General features: G+C 36.5%; 1 protein-coding gene across 3 annotated transcripts in view; it reads left to right on the top strand.

The window, feature by feature from the left end:
* Brwd1 (bromodomain and WD repeat domain containing 1) overlaps positions 1-15821 on the top strand; it is a 119816-nt gene that overhangs the window by 46912 nt on the left and 57083 nt on the right. For 2 of the 3 annotated variants that reach the window (XM_047563872.1, XM_047563870.1), the window contains exons 20-21: positions 1750-1843; positions 12609-12749. In XM_047563872.1, the coding sequence (XP_047419828.1) occupies positions 1750-1843; positions 12609-12749 (235 nt within the window). The remainder of the gene's footprint in view (positions 1-1749; positions 1844-12608; positions 12750-15821) is intronic. The other variant, XM_047563871.1, reaches the window with a different exon arrangement.

The following is a 15821-nucleotide window of genomic DNA, read 5'->3' as shown; positions in this document are numbered from 1 at the left end:
TCAGTAGAGTGCTTGCCTTGTAAGCACAAGGCCCTGGGTTCGATCCCCAGCACCCAAAAAAAAAAAAAAAAAAAGCACATGGGATTTTATAAACAAGATACTAAATGAGGCAGCAGTGATTAATGTTGTTGGCAGCAATCCCTATACTGTAATCTATAGGTACTATGAATTTACTGATTTTGCATAACTTTGTTTTTTGGCACTAGGTTTGAACCCAGGGGCACTCAACCACTGAGCCACATCCCCAGCCCTAGTTTGTATTTTTTTTTTTTTTTTTTTTGGGTGCTGGGGATCAAACCCAGGGCCTTGTGCTTACAAGGCAAGCACTCTACTGACTGAGCTATCTCCCCAGCCCCTAGTTCGTGTTTTATTTAGAGACCGGGTCTCACTGAGTTGCTTAGGGCCTCACTTTGCTGAGACTGGCTTTGAATTTGAGATCCTCCTGCCTTAGCCTCCTGAGCTGCTGGGATTATAGGCATGTGTCACCGCCCTGGCCTGCATAACTTTTTTGTTAGGGTTTCCTTTGAGAAGGATTAAGAGAATTAAAATTGGTTTCTAAGTATTATGTACATTGTGGGAAATACAGGTAATAGATAAAAGTGTAAGAGAAAGGTTCCTACTATGCAGGGCTATTAGTAAATAATGTAGGTTCTAGTAGATAATTCTATTTGAGGCCTAGTGTTCAGGCATGTAGTTTGCTTAACCTCATAATAGTAAAAATTCTATTCATACTAAATGAACTATGGATTCTAGATGAATTCTAATGAACACCACTTTCTTAGCTGATCTTATTAAAAGTGGAATTATGCACAGTTGAAATGGATCCTGAGGAGTGCCTCCAAGGTTCCTTTGCTTCACTGAGAATGAATTATATATAGGAACAAATTATGCATATGTATTATTCCTTGTTAGAACAAAGGGAAGCTTACAGATATTAGTAGCAGTGTCATTGGTTGGGAAGGAAAGTCCGCACTGTATGTTCCTTAAACACATAAAAGTGGTGAAATTGTAAACTTGTTAAGGGCTGAATCTGATTGAGAGATCCCTTGTGATTATGTGAATGTTGCATTGAAATCTAAGTGTGGGCCACATGTACCTTGGGAAAAAGTTTCCTCAAGGTAAGATTTTGTCCTTGTACTTTGTTACATAGAGAGCATGGCCAGAGACGGTCTGGAAACTTCCCTACTGGAGTAGTAAACAGGAACATATAGACGTGTAGTTTGAGTATTGTGTAAACTGCAGGAAAGGGATTTTCAGTCTTTCCACGGAGGAGAGAGACAGTGTTTTGTGTCTTCCTCATGGTGGCAAGCCCCTCATTTTGAAATTGGTCGTGGTACAATTATCTCTTTTGTATCCTGTGAGTGAAATGAAAAAGCAAATGACACTTCTGTCTTGTTTACCATAAATTGTAGAATACATAGTTTGAGTAAAGGTGGAGGACTCATTTTTTCTTTATAGAGACAGGAATTGCAATCTTGGAAAATAGTGGGGACACTTGGGATGGGAGATTATGTTTGAATAGGTCCCAATAGGGCCGATCAGAAAACAAATATTTTAGTGTTAAATATGAAAAGTGAATCTCCTAGCTGCTTCTGACATTTTATTTATATTTGCATTAAAATTTTAGCATGTTTTTAAATTTGACTTTTGTTTATAAATTTAAAGATTACCTAAAAGTATGATTCTTAGAATTGAATGGTCTTTATATCAATTTAGTAACCAGTATAACTTGGTATTTTAATTTTGTAGGAAATTGGAAGACTTTCGAATAGAGAAAGGTGAGGAGGAAAGAAATCTTTATATAATAGGAAGAAAACGAAAGACTCTTCAACTCTCACAAAAGGTAACAAATTGTTTTCTTAGGAATAAGCACAATTGAAATTTAGTTTTCTTTTTGATTTAAAAATATTAGTAAATTTCTGTTGAAGTACTTTTTTTTTTTTTTTTTTTGCTTGGGGCCTTCTGTTTGAGATTTAAAATAGTGGAACTCAGATGGTACAGTTATTGGGAAGCAATGGTTTGAAATCCTGAGGAATGTTGCCTAGTGCCTGAGAGGGTTCAAATATTATAGAAAATTATTGTCTAGTCATGACTGTGGTTAAGAGCAGCATGAGCACATCAAGAGCAGTGTGTGAGTCAACTCTGTTTCTGTGACAGAGTACTTGTGCTAAAGAACTCTGGGTTCATGGTTTCAGAGGTTTCATTTTAGTTCAGAGGCTCTGTTATTTCTGGGCCTGTGGTGAGAGATTGCATAATGGCAAAAGGGCATAGCAGAGCAAAGCCACTCACCTCAGAGCAGCCAGGTCCCAGTGAATGGGGTCAGGGGCAAAACATAGCCTTCAAAGATCCTAGTCCAGTGACCCACCTCTTCTAGCTAGGCCTCTCTCTTCCCATTAGGCCCCAACTCCAGAAAATTCCATCACTGCCCAGTAACGACCCATCTGGGAACCAAGCCTTTATAAAACCAACATGTGAGCTTTTGGGAGACATTCAGATTCAAACAGTAATAAGAATTTTTTATGAATTCTCAGTCAACTACTGTGTCCTTTCTTCCATGGGTCACCAACTATCTTCTAAAATTGCCAATTAACTTTGACCTTCATTGAAGTTTATCTAAATCATGCATTTAAAAGAAACCAAGGGGCTGAAATTGCGGCTCAGTGGTGCAGCTCTGGCCTAGCATGCCTGAGGCACTGGGTTCAATTCTCAGCACATCATATAAATAAATAAAGGTCCATTGACAATTAAAAGAAAATTAAATAAACCAAAAAACCAAAAAAAAATTGTGTGCTACAATGACTTATGGGGTTCCAAAGCTCAGCTTTGCTGGAAAACATCTTACTTGATCAGTGTTCTACCTGTTTGGGTTTTCTTGGGAATCATATTACCAGCAATAACTTAATCTGTGAAGCTAAACAGTGTGAGCTGGGTGTGGTGGCACATACCTGTAATCCCAGTGGCTTAGAAGTTGAGTAGAAGAACACAGTTTGAGGCCAGCCTCAACACCTTAGAGACACCCTATTTCAAAATCAAATAGAAAGGGCAGGGGTTGTGACTCAATGGTGAAGTGCCCTTAGTTTAGTCCCTAGTTCAGAAGGATGAGGAGCAGAACGCAGTCATGATCACTGTTAAAACTGTACAATGCACAATCACAGGAGGTCCACACCAAGGCACATCATAGTGAAAGTGCCTGACATACATGATGAAGATGGAATTTGAAGACCGAGAGAGAAAAGCAGTAGATTACATAGAGGGGGGGGAGACCAGTACGGATAGCAGCCGACTTCTCAGCCCAGACTCTAAAAGCTAGAAGGGCCTGGAACAACGTATTTCAAGCTCTGAAAGAAAATGGTTGCCAACCAAGAATCCTATACCCAGCAAAACTAACCTTCAGATTTGAAGATGAAATAAAATCCTTCCAAGATAAACAAAAGTTAAAAGAATTTACAAATAGAAAGCCTGCACTACAGAATGTTCTCAAAAAAATATTCCATGGGGAAGAAATGAAAACAACAATAGAGGTCAGCAAAGGGAGGCACTACCTTAGAGAAAAACCACTCAAAGGAGAAACCAAGCCAAGTGAAAAAGCAAAAATAAGCCCAAATGACTGAAAATACAAATCATATCTCAATAATAACCCTGAACGTTAATGGCCTAAACTCATCAATCACAAGACATAGACTGGCAGAATGGATTAAAAAGAAAGACCCAACAATATGCTGCCTGCAAGAGACTCATCTCATAGAAAAAGACATTCACAGACTAAAGGTGAAAGGATGGGAAAAAACCTACCACGCACATGGACTCAGTAAAAAAGCAGGGGTTTCCATCCTTATATCAGATAAAGTGGACTTCAAGCCAAAGTTAGTCAGAAGGGATAAAGAAGGACATTTCATACTGCTTAAGGGAACCATAAATCAGGAAGACATAACGATCATAAATATTTATGCCCCAAACAATGGTGCATCCATGTATATCAAACAAATCCTCAATTCCAGGAATCAGATAGACCACAACACAATAATTCTGGGTGACTTTAACACACTGCTGTCACCATTGGATAGATCTTACAAACAAAAACTAAACAAAGAAACCATAGAATTCAATAACACAATCAGTAACTTAGACTTAACAGACAGGTATAGAATATTCCATCCATCAACGAGTGAATTCACTTTCTTCTCAGCAGCATGTGGAACCCTCTCGAAAATAGACCATATGTTATGCCACAAAGCAGCCCTTAGTAAATACAAAAAAGTAGAGATACTGCCTATTGTTTTATCAGATGATATGATAAATGGAATGAAATTCGAAATCAATGACAAAATAAAAAAGAGAAATTACTCCAATACCTGGAGACTAAATAATATGCTATTGAATGAAACGGATAACAGAAAACATCAGGGAGGAGATAAAAAAAATTCTTCGAGGTCAATGAGAATGATGATACAACGTATCAAAATCTCTGGGACACTATGAAAGCAGTACTAAGAGGAAAATTCATTGCATGGAGCACATTCAACAAAAGAATGAAAAGTCGACAACTAAATGACCTAACATTACAGCTCAAAGCCCTAGAAAAAGAAGAACAGAATAATAGTAAAAGTAGTAGAAGACAGGAAATAATTAAAATCAGAGCTGAAATCAATGAAATTGAAACAAAAGAAACAATTAAAAAAATTGACAAAACAAAAAGTTGGTTCTTTGAGAAAGTAAACAAAATAGACAAACCCTTAGCCACACTAACAGAGAGGAGAGAGAAAACTCAAATTACCAAAATTCGTGATGAAAAAGGAAATACCACGACAGACACCACTGAGATACAGAACATAAATGAGAAGCTACTTTGAAAATCTGTATTTCAACAAAATAGAAAATATTGAAGACGTCGACAAATTTGTAGAGACACATGCTCCTCTCAAACTGAACCAGGAGGACATACACAATTTAAACAGATCAGTAACAAGCAGTGAAATAGAAGAAGGCATCAAAAGCCTACCAACCAAGAAAAGCCCAGGACCAGATGGATTCTCAGCCGAGTTCTATGAGACCTTCAAAGAAGAACTCATTCCAATACTTCTCAAAGTATTCCAGGAAATAGAAAAGGAGGGAACCCTACCAGACTCATTCTGTGAAGCTAATATGACCCTCCTACCCAAACCAGGCAAAGACCCATCAAGGAAAGAAAATTTTAGACCAATATCCTTGATGAATATAGATGCCAGAACAAAATACTGGCAAGCCATATCCTAAAACACATTACGAAAATTGTGCACCATGATCAAGTGGGGTTCATCCCTGGAATGCAAAGATGGTTTAACATCTGTAAATCAATAAACGTAATCCATCATGTGAATAGACTTAAGGATAAGAATCATATGGTTATTTTAATTGACGCAGAAAAAGCGTTCAGCAAAATACAACACCCCTTCATGCTCAAAACACTAGAAAAAATAGGGAAAGTAGGAACATACCTGAACTTTGTAAAGGCTATTTTTGGTAGCCCATGGCCAACACCATTTTTTTTTTTTTTTTTTTTTTTTTTTTTTGTGGTGCTGAGGATTGAACCCAGGGCCTTATGCTTGCAAGGCAAGCATCCACCAGCTGAGCTATATCTCCAGCCCCAACACCAGTCTTAATGGAGAAAAACTGAAAGCATTCCCTTTAAAATGGGAACAAGACAGGGATGCCCTCTTTCACCACTTCTATTCAACATCGTCCTTGAAATACTATCCAGAGCAATTAGACAGACCAAAGAAATTAAAGGGATATGAATAGGAAAAGAGGAACTCAAGGTGTCACTATTTGCTGATATGATTATCTATTTAGAGGATCCAAAAAACTCCTCCAGAAAACTTTTAGACATCATAAATGAATTCAGTAAAATAGCAGGATATAAAATCAACACACATAAATCTAAAGCATTTTTATACATAAGTGATGAAAAATCTGAACGGGAAATGAGGAAAATATCTCCATTTGCAATAGCCTCAAAAACAAAACAAAACAAAACAAAACAAAACAAAACAAAACAAACTTGGGAATCAATCTAACCAAAGAGGTGAAAGATATCTTTAGTGAAAACTACAAAACATTGAAGAAAGAAATTGAGGAAGACCTTAGAATATGAAAAGATCTCCCGTGTTCTTGGATAGGCAGAATTAATATTATCAAAATGGCCGTACTTCCAAAGGCACTATACAGATTTAATGCAATTCCAATTAAAATCCCTATGACATTTCTCACAGAAACAGAAAAAGCAATCATGCAATTCATCTGGAAGAACAAATGATCCAGAATAGCCAGAGCAATCCTGGGCGGGAAGAGTGATGGAGGAGGTATTACAATACCAGACCTTAAACTCTACTATAGAGCAATAGTAACAAAAACGGATGGTATTGGCACCAAAATAGACAGGTAGATCAGTGGTACAGGGTAGAAGACACGGAGACATATCCACATATAAGTACAGTAACCACGTACTAGACAAGGGGCAAAAAACTAAGCCTGTTCAACAAATTTTGCTGGCAAAACTGGAGATGTATATGCAGTAAAATGAAATTAGACCCCTATCTCTTGCCCTGTACAAAACTCAGCTCAAATGGCTCAAGGATTTAGGAATTAGATCAGAGACCCTTCAACAAATAGGAGAAAAAGTAGGCCCGAATCTCCATCATGTTGACTTAGGACCAGACTTCATTAACAAGACCCCCATAGCACAAGAATTAAAAGCAAGAATCAATAAATGGGATAGATTCAAACTAAAAAGTTTTTTCTCAGCACAGGAAACAATAATGTGAAAAGAGAGCCTACAGAGAGGGAGAAAATCTTTTCCACACACACTTTAGACAGAGCACTCATCTCCAAAGTTTATAAAAAACTTAAAAAACTTTACACCCAAAGTACAAAGAACCCAATCAATAAATGGGCTAAGGAAATGGGCAGACACTACACAGAAGAGGATATACAGGTGATCAACAAATACATGAAAAAGTGCTCATCATCCCTAGTAATCAGAGAAATGCAAATTAAAACCACCCTAAGATTTCATCTAACTGCAGTTAGAATGGCTATTATCAGGAACACAAGCAATAGTAAGTGTTGGCGTGGATGTGGGGAAAGAGGCACACTCATACATTGCTGGTGGAGTTGCAAATTGGTGCAGCCACTCTGGAAAGCAGTATGGAGATGCCTCAGAAAACTTGGAATGGACCCAACATTTGACCCAGCTATCCCACTCCTCAGTGTATACCCAGAGGACTTAAAATCAGCATACTACAGTGATGTAGTCACTTCAGTGTTCATAGCAGCTCAATTCACAGTAGGTAGATTGTGGAACCAACCTAGATGCCTTCAATTGATGAATGGATAAAGAAACTGTAGTACACAATGGAATATTACTCAGATGTAAAGAAGAATAAAATTATGGCATTTGCTTATAATTGGATGAAGTTGGAAAATATGCTAAGTGAAATAGGCCAAGCCCAAAAAACCAAAGGCCAAATGTTTTCTCTGATAAGTGCATGACAATATATAACAAGAGGGGGTGATGGGGGGAGGAGAATAATGAAGGAACTTTGGATGGTATAGAGGCAAAAGGGGTGGGAGGGGGTGGGGATGGAAAAACAGTATAATGAGACAATATTAACCTATATTCATGTATGGTTACATGAATGGTGTGAATTTACAGTGTACAACCTTGGGGCAGGGGAGCTGTACTGATAGGTGGTTGTTATTTGAGGATTTTTTGAGTGCTCTGTCTTCAAGTCATGGGAGAAGCTTGTGTGTACATTTCTATTGAGGGTCCTGTTGAAGCACGACGGTCTGCACTTTTGTATTTAAGTTGAACTTTGAGAATTAAATAGAAATAGGGGCTGGGGGTGTAGCTTGTTAGTACATACACCACAGCATGCTAAAGGCACTGTGTGTACACAAAAAGGGCACGTGTGTATGCACACACATGTCTGTATTTGTATGTATCTGTACACATATATAGTTCAATTTTAAAGTGATGGAGCTCATTATGTGAAGTGCTGAAAAGAAAAAAGTTTACTGTCTGAATGAATACTTAATGCCTGTAATTAAGGACATTTTTGTACATCAAAAAAAAATTTTTTTTTTTTGTACCTGGGTTTGACCTAGGGTTGCGGAGGCACTGAGCCACATTCTCAGCCCTTTTTCTATGTTTCATTTTGAAACAGGGTCTTGCTAAGTCCTTAGGGCCTTGCTAACTTGCTGAGGTTGGTCTCGAACTTGTAGTTATCCTGCCTCAGCCTCCCTGGGATTACATGGGTGCATCTCTGCTCTTAACTCAATCATTTTTAACAGGTTCACTAAAATTATTTTTATGAAATTCATATTTTGAATATTTTGCCTTTTTTGGGAAAATAAATTTTGAAATATTTTAAAGTACTCTACTACCTTGCTGTTTAATATTTATAAATTTCTAATTTGCATATGTAAGTTGAACTAGCTGTTTCACTAATTTATTCAACAGCTGAGTATAAAGTAAAAAATGAATAGTTTCCACATTTTATTTTAAAAAATAATTTTTTTTTTTTTTTTTAATACAGATACTGGAAATTGAATCCACAGATACTCTACCACTGAGTTATACCCCCAGCCCTTTTTATTTTAAGTTTTGAGATAGGGTCTTGCTAAGTTGGTGAGGCTGACTTTAAACTTTCCATCCTCTTGTCTCAGCCTCCCAAGTCACTGAGATTTCAGTTGTGCAACATTGCACCTGGCTTCCATGTTTTAAATTTAACGTTTAATAAAAATTGTAGGTTTTTTTGTTTTGTTTTGTTTTGTTTTTTCTTTGTGGTGCTGAGGATTGAGGTCAGGGCCTCACACATGCTAGGCAAGTGCTTTACCACTGACCCACATCCCCAGCCCCAGAAATTTGGTTATTTTTAACCCTCTATTAAGCGAAGAGGCTTAAGTGTTATAGTCAAGTTTTTGTAGCACAGGTCTTTAAAGCATATACATTATATCTGTGAAATTAAAATTTCATGGGACAAGAAAAGTGTGAATTATTTTCTGTACTGTGGCAAAAAAATTAGGAAGCAGCGATGTAAATGGAATCAGAAAATATGTAATCTTTTGTGCGTGGCTTGGGTCGGTGAACCTTGTGAGATTTATTTGTGTTATGAGTAGTTGTGGGTCATTTGTTTTCATTGTTATATAGTAACTATGTTGATCCTTAGTCTATTGTGGAAGGACATTTAGCTTGTTTTCATATTTTCCCTGTTGAGAACAATACTATTTTCAATATTTTTGTACATGTCTGTCTCTTGGTATAGCATATGTATTTCTGTTTGAGGTAGGCCTTGAAATGAATTGTTGGATCATAAGGATCATATATATTTCATCTTACTAATTAATGCCATACATGATTTCAAAATGTTGTATTACTTCCCATAGTGATATATGTGATAAAAAAAATGTAGATATTTCTCTTGGTACTTATTGCTAGTTCTTTACATTTTTGCTTTATTTGATTCCAAGACATGTTATTTGGTGCAAATTAGGACTTTCCTTTTTCCTACTGTATTGAGCCTTTTATTTTTGTGAATTATTACTTTGTCTTTGATGTTTTTTCCTGTAATCCATTTAGGTGATACAGCTCTGCTAGCTTTCTTTGACTGTTGTGTATGTTGTATGTTTCCATCTTTACTTTCTCTCCCTTCTTTCCAGTTACTTGTATATCAGATGTTTCCTGTTCATTTCTTTTTTTATGCTATTTACTACTGTTAGATTATTTTATGACTCATAGGTGTGCACAATCCACTGTTAATCCTTTTGAGTTCTTAATTTTAGTTATTTTTTTGTTCTAAATTTTCATTTTAAGTTCTGAAAAGTCAGCCATAGTTATTTTAAAAGCTGAGATCTGATAATTTCATTATTCAATAATTTGCTTTCCTTTGGACCAGTTCCCATCGTATGTTAGTTTTTCTCAGTTTTTACAGTGACATTTTCTTGTGTGTGTGTTTTAATGGAATGTTAAGTGTCAGAGATTTGAAGCATAGGATGTCTTTCTGTCCCTAGAGAACATTTGATTTCTTTCTGGCATACATCTAGGGCCATTGCCAAGCCTGTGTTGCCTTTTCCAGAAAACAGTAGGCTTATGTTCCTTGGGGTTACTGTTTCACTGTGGGTCATCTGTAGACCTAGGTGTAGCCGTTGATTTCTTTCTGGCATACATCTAGGGCCATTGCCAAGCCTGTGTTGCCTTTTCCAGAAAACAGTAGGCTTATGTTCCTTGGGGTTACTGTTTCACTGTGGGTCATCTGTAGACCTAGGTGTAGCCGTAGGCCAACAGTCTAAACCTGGGAGATTCTCCTGCGTTTAGGAGGCTGTGAATTGCAATTTTGCTAGCCTAACTTAAGAGTTAGTCTGTCAGTTTTTTGTTTACTTGCTAAACTTTTCAGCTTCTTCTTTCAGAATGAAATTTTAGAGTATTAAAAATTTTTTTTTTCTTATCTCTGTAAATTTTCATAGCCTTTTTATAGATACATAGTGTCTTCATGGTTGATTATCTTTTAAAAAGTGTTTTGCAGATTTCCTTGTTTTTGTTAGTGAAAGTTCTGGTCCACATGTTACCTGTTATCAGTCATGGAACTCATTAGTAGTTTTTGCTTTAACAAAAATTTGGACTGACATATTAAGGAAAGCAGAGTTTAAGATCAGTTCCTGTTAATATTGAAATTCTAAAACCGACCAGGGCTCATCAGACAGACTGCCCCTGTGTGGAAATTGATTTTTGCATTATGTTCAACGAATAGGTGATTTCATTGAGTAATTTTTTCTGTATTTTTATGGCATCATAATATTTGTACATAATGATGGGACTCTTTGTTACATATTCATACATGCACACAGTATTAAAATTTAATTTGGCTAATATCATTCCTCACTATTTCCCCTTTCTCTCCTTCATTCCTCCCCTGGTCCCTTTCCTCTATTGGTGTCCCTTCAGTTTTCCTGATACTCCACCTTCCCTTCCTCCTCTAGAGAGAGAGCATGACCCTTGACCTTCTGAGTTTGGTTTATTTTGCTTAACATAATGTTTTCAGTTTCCATCCATTTTCCTGCAAATAAAAAAATTTCATTCTTTTTATGATTGAATAAAACTCTATTGTGTGTATATCTCTCTCTCTCTCTTTTTTTTTTTTTGGTGGTACTGGGGATTGAACCCAGGGCCTTGTGCTTGCGAGGCAGGTACTCTACCAACTGCACTATATCCCTAGCCCTATATCTCATTTTTTAAATCCATTCATCCATTGATGGGCTTGTAGGCTGGTTCCATAGTTTGGTATTGTGAATTTTGCTACTGAATTATGGCTCCATAGTTTGGATGTTGTGAATTTTGGGCATACGTGTATCACTGTCGTGTGATGACTTTAGTTCTTTGGGATAAATACCAAGAAGTGGTATAGTGCATTGACTTTGGTATAGTGTATTTGACTTTGGTGTTTGGGGAGTGGCATGTCTTTTTTTAAAAAAATTAAAATCAGTAATTTATTTTTTAAAGTAGACTCTTTTTAAACATTTTTACTGATTCTTTTTAGTTACAGATGATAGAATTCATTTTGATATAATTATACACACATGGAATATATCTTGTTCTAATTCAGATCCCAGTATCTCTCCTGCCCCTTCATCACTCCCTGCTCCCTTCCCTCTTGATCTTTCTGCCATTTACTCATATATACATATACATACATATATATATATATATATTTTTTTTTTTTTTTTTAAACGCAATGGTAAGATCTACTGTGGTGTATACATATATGTATGTAGGAAAGTTAAATTAAATTCATTCCACTCTTTCCTTTTCTTTCCTTCCTTTCATTCCCCTTTGTCTAATCCACTGAACTTCAGTTCTCTGCCCCCTTTATTGTGGGTTAGGTTCCACATATCCAGAGAAAACATTCAACCTTTATTTTTTATTTTTTAATTTTTTTGGGGAACTGGCTTACTTCACCTAGCATGAGTTTCCAGATTCATCCATTTACCGGCAAATATCATAAAGTCATTCCTCCTTATGACTGAGTAAAGTCCATTGTGTATAGTAGTTATTTTTATTTGACAGATTTTGAAAAAAATTTGGTTCGATAGAAATATGCTATTAAAAATTTTCATAAGAACTGAAAAGCACTAACAAAATTCATCTGAAAACTTAAAAATCTGTAAATAATTATAGCTAGTGCTTGAGAATTATTCCAAATACGTATCTATACCTAGGTATACAAATAGTAATGCATTCCTTAATTTTGATTATTGCATCATGTAAAGATTTTCATAACTTTTGAGATACATGTAAGCATCATCCTTTTTTAGTTATTGTTACTTTAACCCATTATAAATCAGTTAACTTAGAATGTAGTGTGAAAAATGATGATCTAAGGTGCTTTTCCTCATGTCTTCTAAGGCTCTTGAAAGTAAAAATGCCAAGCTTAAGGAAATCTATTATTCAAGAATATTTACTTTTTAAAATCTTTTATTTTTGCCTTAAGTAATTTTGGGAACTTGATAGGAGGACATTTTGCTGACACTGTCCTTATTTAGGTGTAGATTTTCATCTGCATATTTCTTTGTTTCAGCTGGATTCAATGGTTTTGGTGTCACAATCTAGACAGAGGACATGCAGGCGTAAATATCCAAATTATGGTAGAAGAAATGTTGGCCATTGTGAGTTATCCTCTGGAAATGAGTCTTCAGGTTCTGGAAGACAAGTGAGTGCAGTAAGTTTAAATACATAAGATAATTCTAAATGAATTTGCCTCAATTCTTTGAATCTATGCGAGATTTATGTGAAAATGCAATATCCTCCAGGAATTAAGATTAAATTTCATGCTTCGATGTTGGGGAGGAGGCAGTGGTATCTTGCTGTACCACCCAGGCTGACCTTGAGCTCCTGGACTCCAGTGATTTATTTATTTTTTTTCTTTTTTCTCCTTGAGTGTCTCTCCCAAGTAGCTTGGGTGGTGAACTCATGTCATCATATGTGGCTTGAATTTGAATTTTTCTTTTAAGTTGAAAGTTTCTAACAAGCTTTGTTGTTGTTCACACACCAAAGATGTATATGATCCAATGGTATTATTGTCACCATTATTTAATTTCTAAACATTTTCATCCCTTCTAATGAAACTGTATGCCCATTTGTAGTTACTTCCTCCTTACTCCCAAATCCTTGTCAACTCCTAATATTCTGTCTGTCATTTGCCTATTCTGGACATTTCATTTAAGTGGAATTGTACAGTTTGATTTTGTGTCATCTAGTGTGGTATCTTTCACATGGCTTAATGTTTTTAAGGCTAAGCTGTGTGGAGCATGTATCAGTTTTATTCTTTATTACCTAGTAATATTGAGTTGTACAGTTTTACGCCACTGTTTTTTAATTTATTCTCTAGCTGTGGTCATTTGTGTTTCTACTTTTTGACTTTTTGAACAGTGCTGCCTGTTAACATTCATTTGTGGGTCTGTATGCACATATGTATTCAGCCCTTAGGTATATACCCAAGAGTTGATTTGCGGGGTCATATGGGAAATCATTTTAACTTTTTGATAATTTGTCAGACTGTTTTCCAGAGCAGCTGTACTATTTTATATGTCCATCACTAATGTATGAGAGTTCCAGTTTTCTGTGTGCTGACACTCGTTAATTCTCTTTTTCATTTAAGCTACCTAGCTAAGTGGCATATTCTGGTTTCATTTGCATTTCTCCAATGACTAAGAATGTTGAACATTTTCATGTGCTTATTTCTACATGTTTGGATAACTATCTATTTAAGTTGGTAGCCCATTTTTCAATTTGGATTTGTGTCTCTTTATTGCTGTAGGAGTTCTATGTGTATTCTAGACATAAGTCCTTTCGCAGACGTATGACTTACAAATATTTTCTCCCATTCTGTGGGTTGTCTTCATTTTTTTTATAGTATCCTTTGAGTATAAAATTTTGACGACATTTTGTTTTTTTCTTTCATCATTTGTGTTTCTAACGTTGTATCTGAGAACTCTGTCTTAACCCCCTTTGCTTGACCTTTAATGTTTGTATATGTAAGTTATTGTTTGTTATTTTGGGGGGGAAATCAATTTTGGGGGAAGAGTGGTTAATGTCAGTGTCTTTTTTTTGTTTAATTTTTTTTTAGTGGTCAGTGGACCTTTATTTTTTATTTATATGTGGTGCTGAGGATCGAACCCAGAGTCTCATACGTGCTAGGCAAGTGCTCTATCTCTGTGTCACACCACCGCCCACTGTCAGTGTTTTCTGATTCAGTAACATTTTGGGGAATAACATGTTCCACATGGTCAAACAGTTCACTTACCTCCTTTTAGAAGGTAGTCATGCTTGGGGTTGGAGTTAAAATACAGATTCGTCTACCTAGGCAAGTTTCTTAGCCTTTCTGTGTCTGTGTCGCTGTAATAGGATGTCCTCAAAGGGATTATGAGGGTAAATGTAGGTCATAATGTCCCAGGATTAAAATAGTGCCTAATATACAGTGATGTCAGCTGCTCTTGTCATCAGAACTTCACTTTTTTTTTTTATCTTTTAAAAATATTTTTAGTTGTAGATGGATGCAGTGCCTTTATTTTATGTATTTATGTGGTGCTGAGGATTGAACCCAGTGCCTCACACCTGCTAGGCAAGTGCTCTACCACTGAGCTACAACTCCAGCCCCTAAACTTCATTTATAATGATTTTATTTTATGTTGTTTGTTTTTACAGTGTTTCTTACTTATAGTGTTTTGACATATTGTAACCATTTCTTAATGTTTGGGTAATTTATGATAAACCTTACCAGCATCTTGAAATAGCATGAGATACCTGTTCTTCACTGTCTCGGGTGGTGGATCAGTTAGACTGGGAGTCAGAATGCTGGTAGCTCACTGTCGTAGAGTTCAGTCTCATCCGTAGGTTTCTGCTCTCCGTCTCAGCCCCTGTGACTCAGATGGTTGTGGGTGCTGTGCAGGTGGATAGAAAGCCGAGTGACCCCTGAGCATTCTATAAAATTAGCACTCAGGCAGCTGCTGTGTCTCATGCCTTCCAGTTGCTTCCAGCAAATACCAGTGCCTGAGTTGTACTCTGTGGTAATGGCATCGTGTACTTCTCGAAACATTTCTTTAGATCTACTGAAGATATTTTCTGCAGTATACTTTGTGTTGGGATTTGAAGTAGAGCAGTTAAGATTTTGTCATGAATGAAATTCCTTGTGTGTGTTTCTAAAGCCCTAGTAGCCAGGACACAAGTTGCCTTTCCTTCTACACTGTGGCCGACTGCTGCCTTCAAGTCATTCTTTTCCTCACTTTCTGGTTTATTATAGGACATGTATGAATTTGCTTATCTGTATATTCTGTTTAAGGCACACTTTGATTTTAGAACTTTTATAATCTGAGCCTTAATGATTGATCTATTTAACCTTTGGCTACTAGGGTTCACTGGGAAAAGCATGAAATTAAGAGTAGAAACCAGGTCTTGGTTGACTCTGGATGCTGTAATCTGCTCTCACTGACTTTTAAAAAAACATCTCTGAACCTTTTCACAGTTTTGAAGAGGGGATAATATTATTTTCCTCACAGGGGCATTGTGTGTTTATTAAGAATTTATGTGAAACTCGTGAAACATTTTATAGGCCTATGAAACATTCATCATAGGGTGCAGAAATATCTTCATTTTATTTCATCCAGATTTATCTGATGTATGCAGCCCACTGTCTGGCTAGGTAACATTGCCTTATCTTGTACAGATGAGCAGAATGAGACCCATAAGGGCTTCTGTGGAGTTCCACAAGCAGGAAGTGCTGGAGGTGGAACCA

Source organism: Sciurus carolinensis, chromosome 9, assembly GCF_902686445.1.
Source record: "Sciurus carolinensis chromosome 9, mSciCar1.2, whole genome shotgun sequence".
Classification (NCBI taxonomy): Eukaryota; Metazoa; Chordata; class Mammalia; order Rodentia; family Sciuridae; genus Sciurus; species Sciurus carolinensis.
The sequence above is the reverse complement of the archived record's forward strand: the minus strand, read 5'-3'. Positions and strand labels throughout refer to the sequence as shown.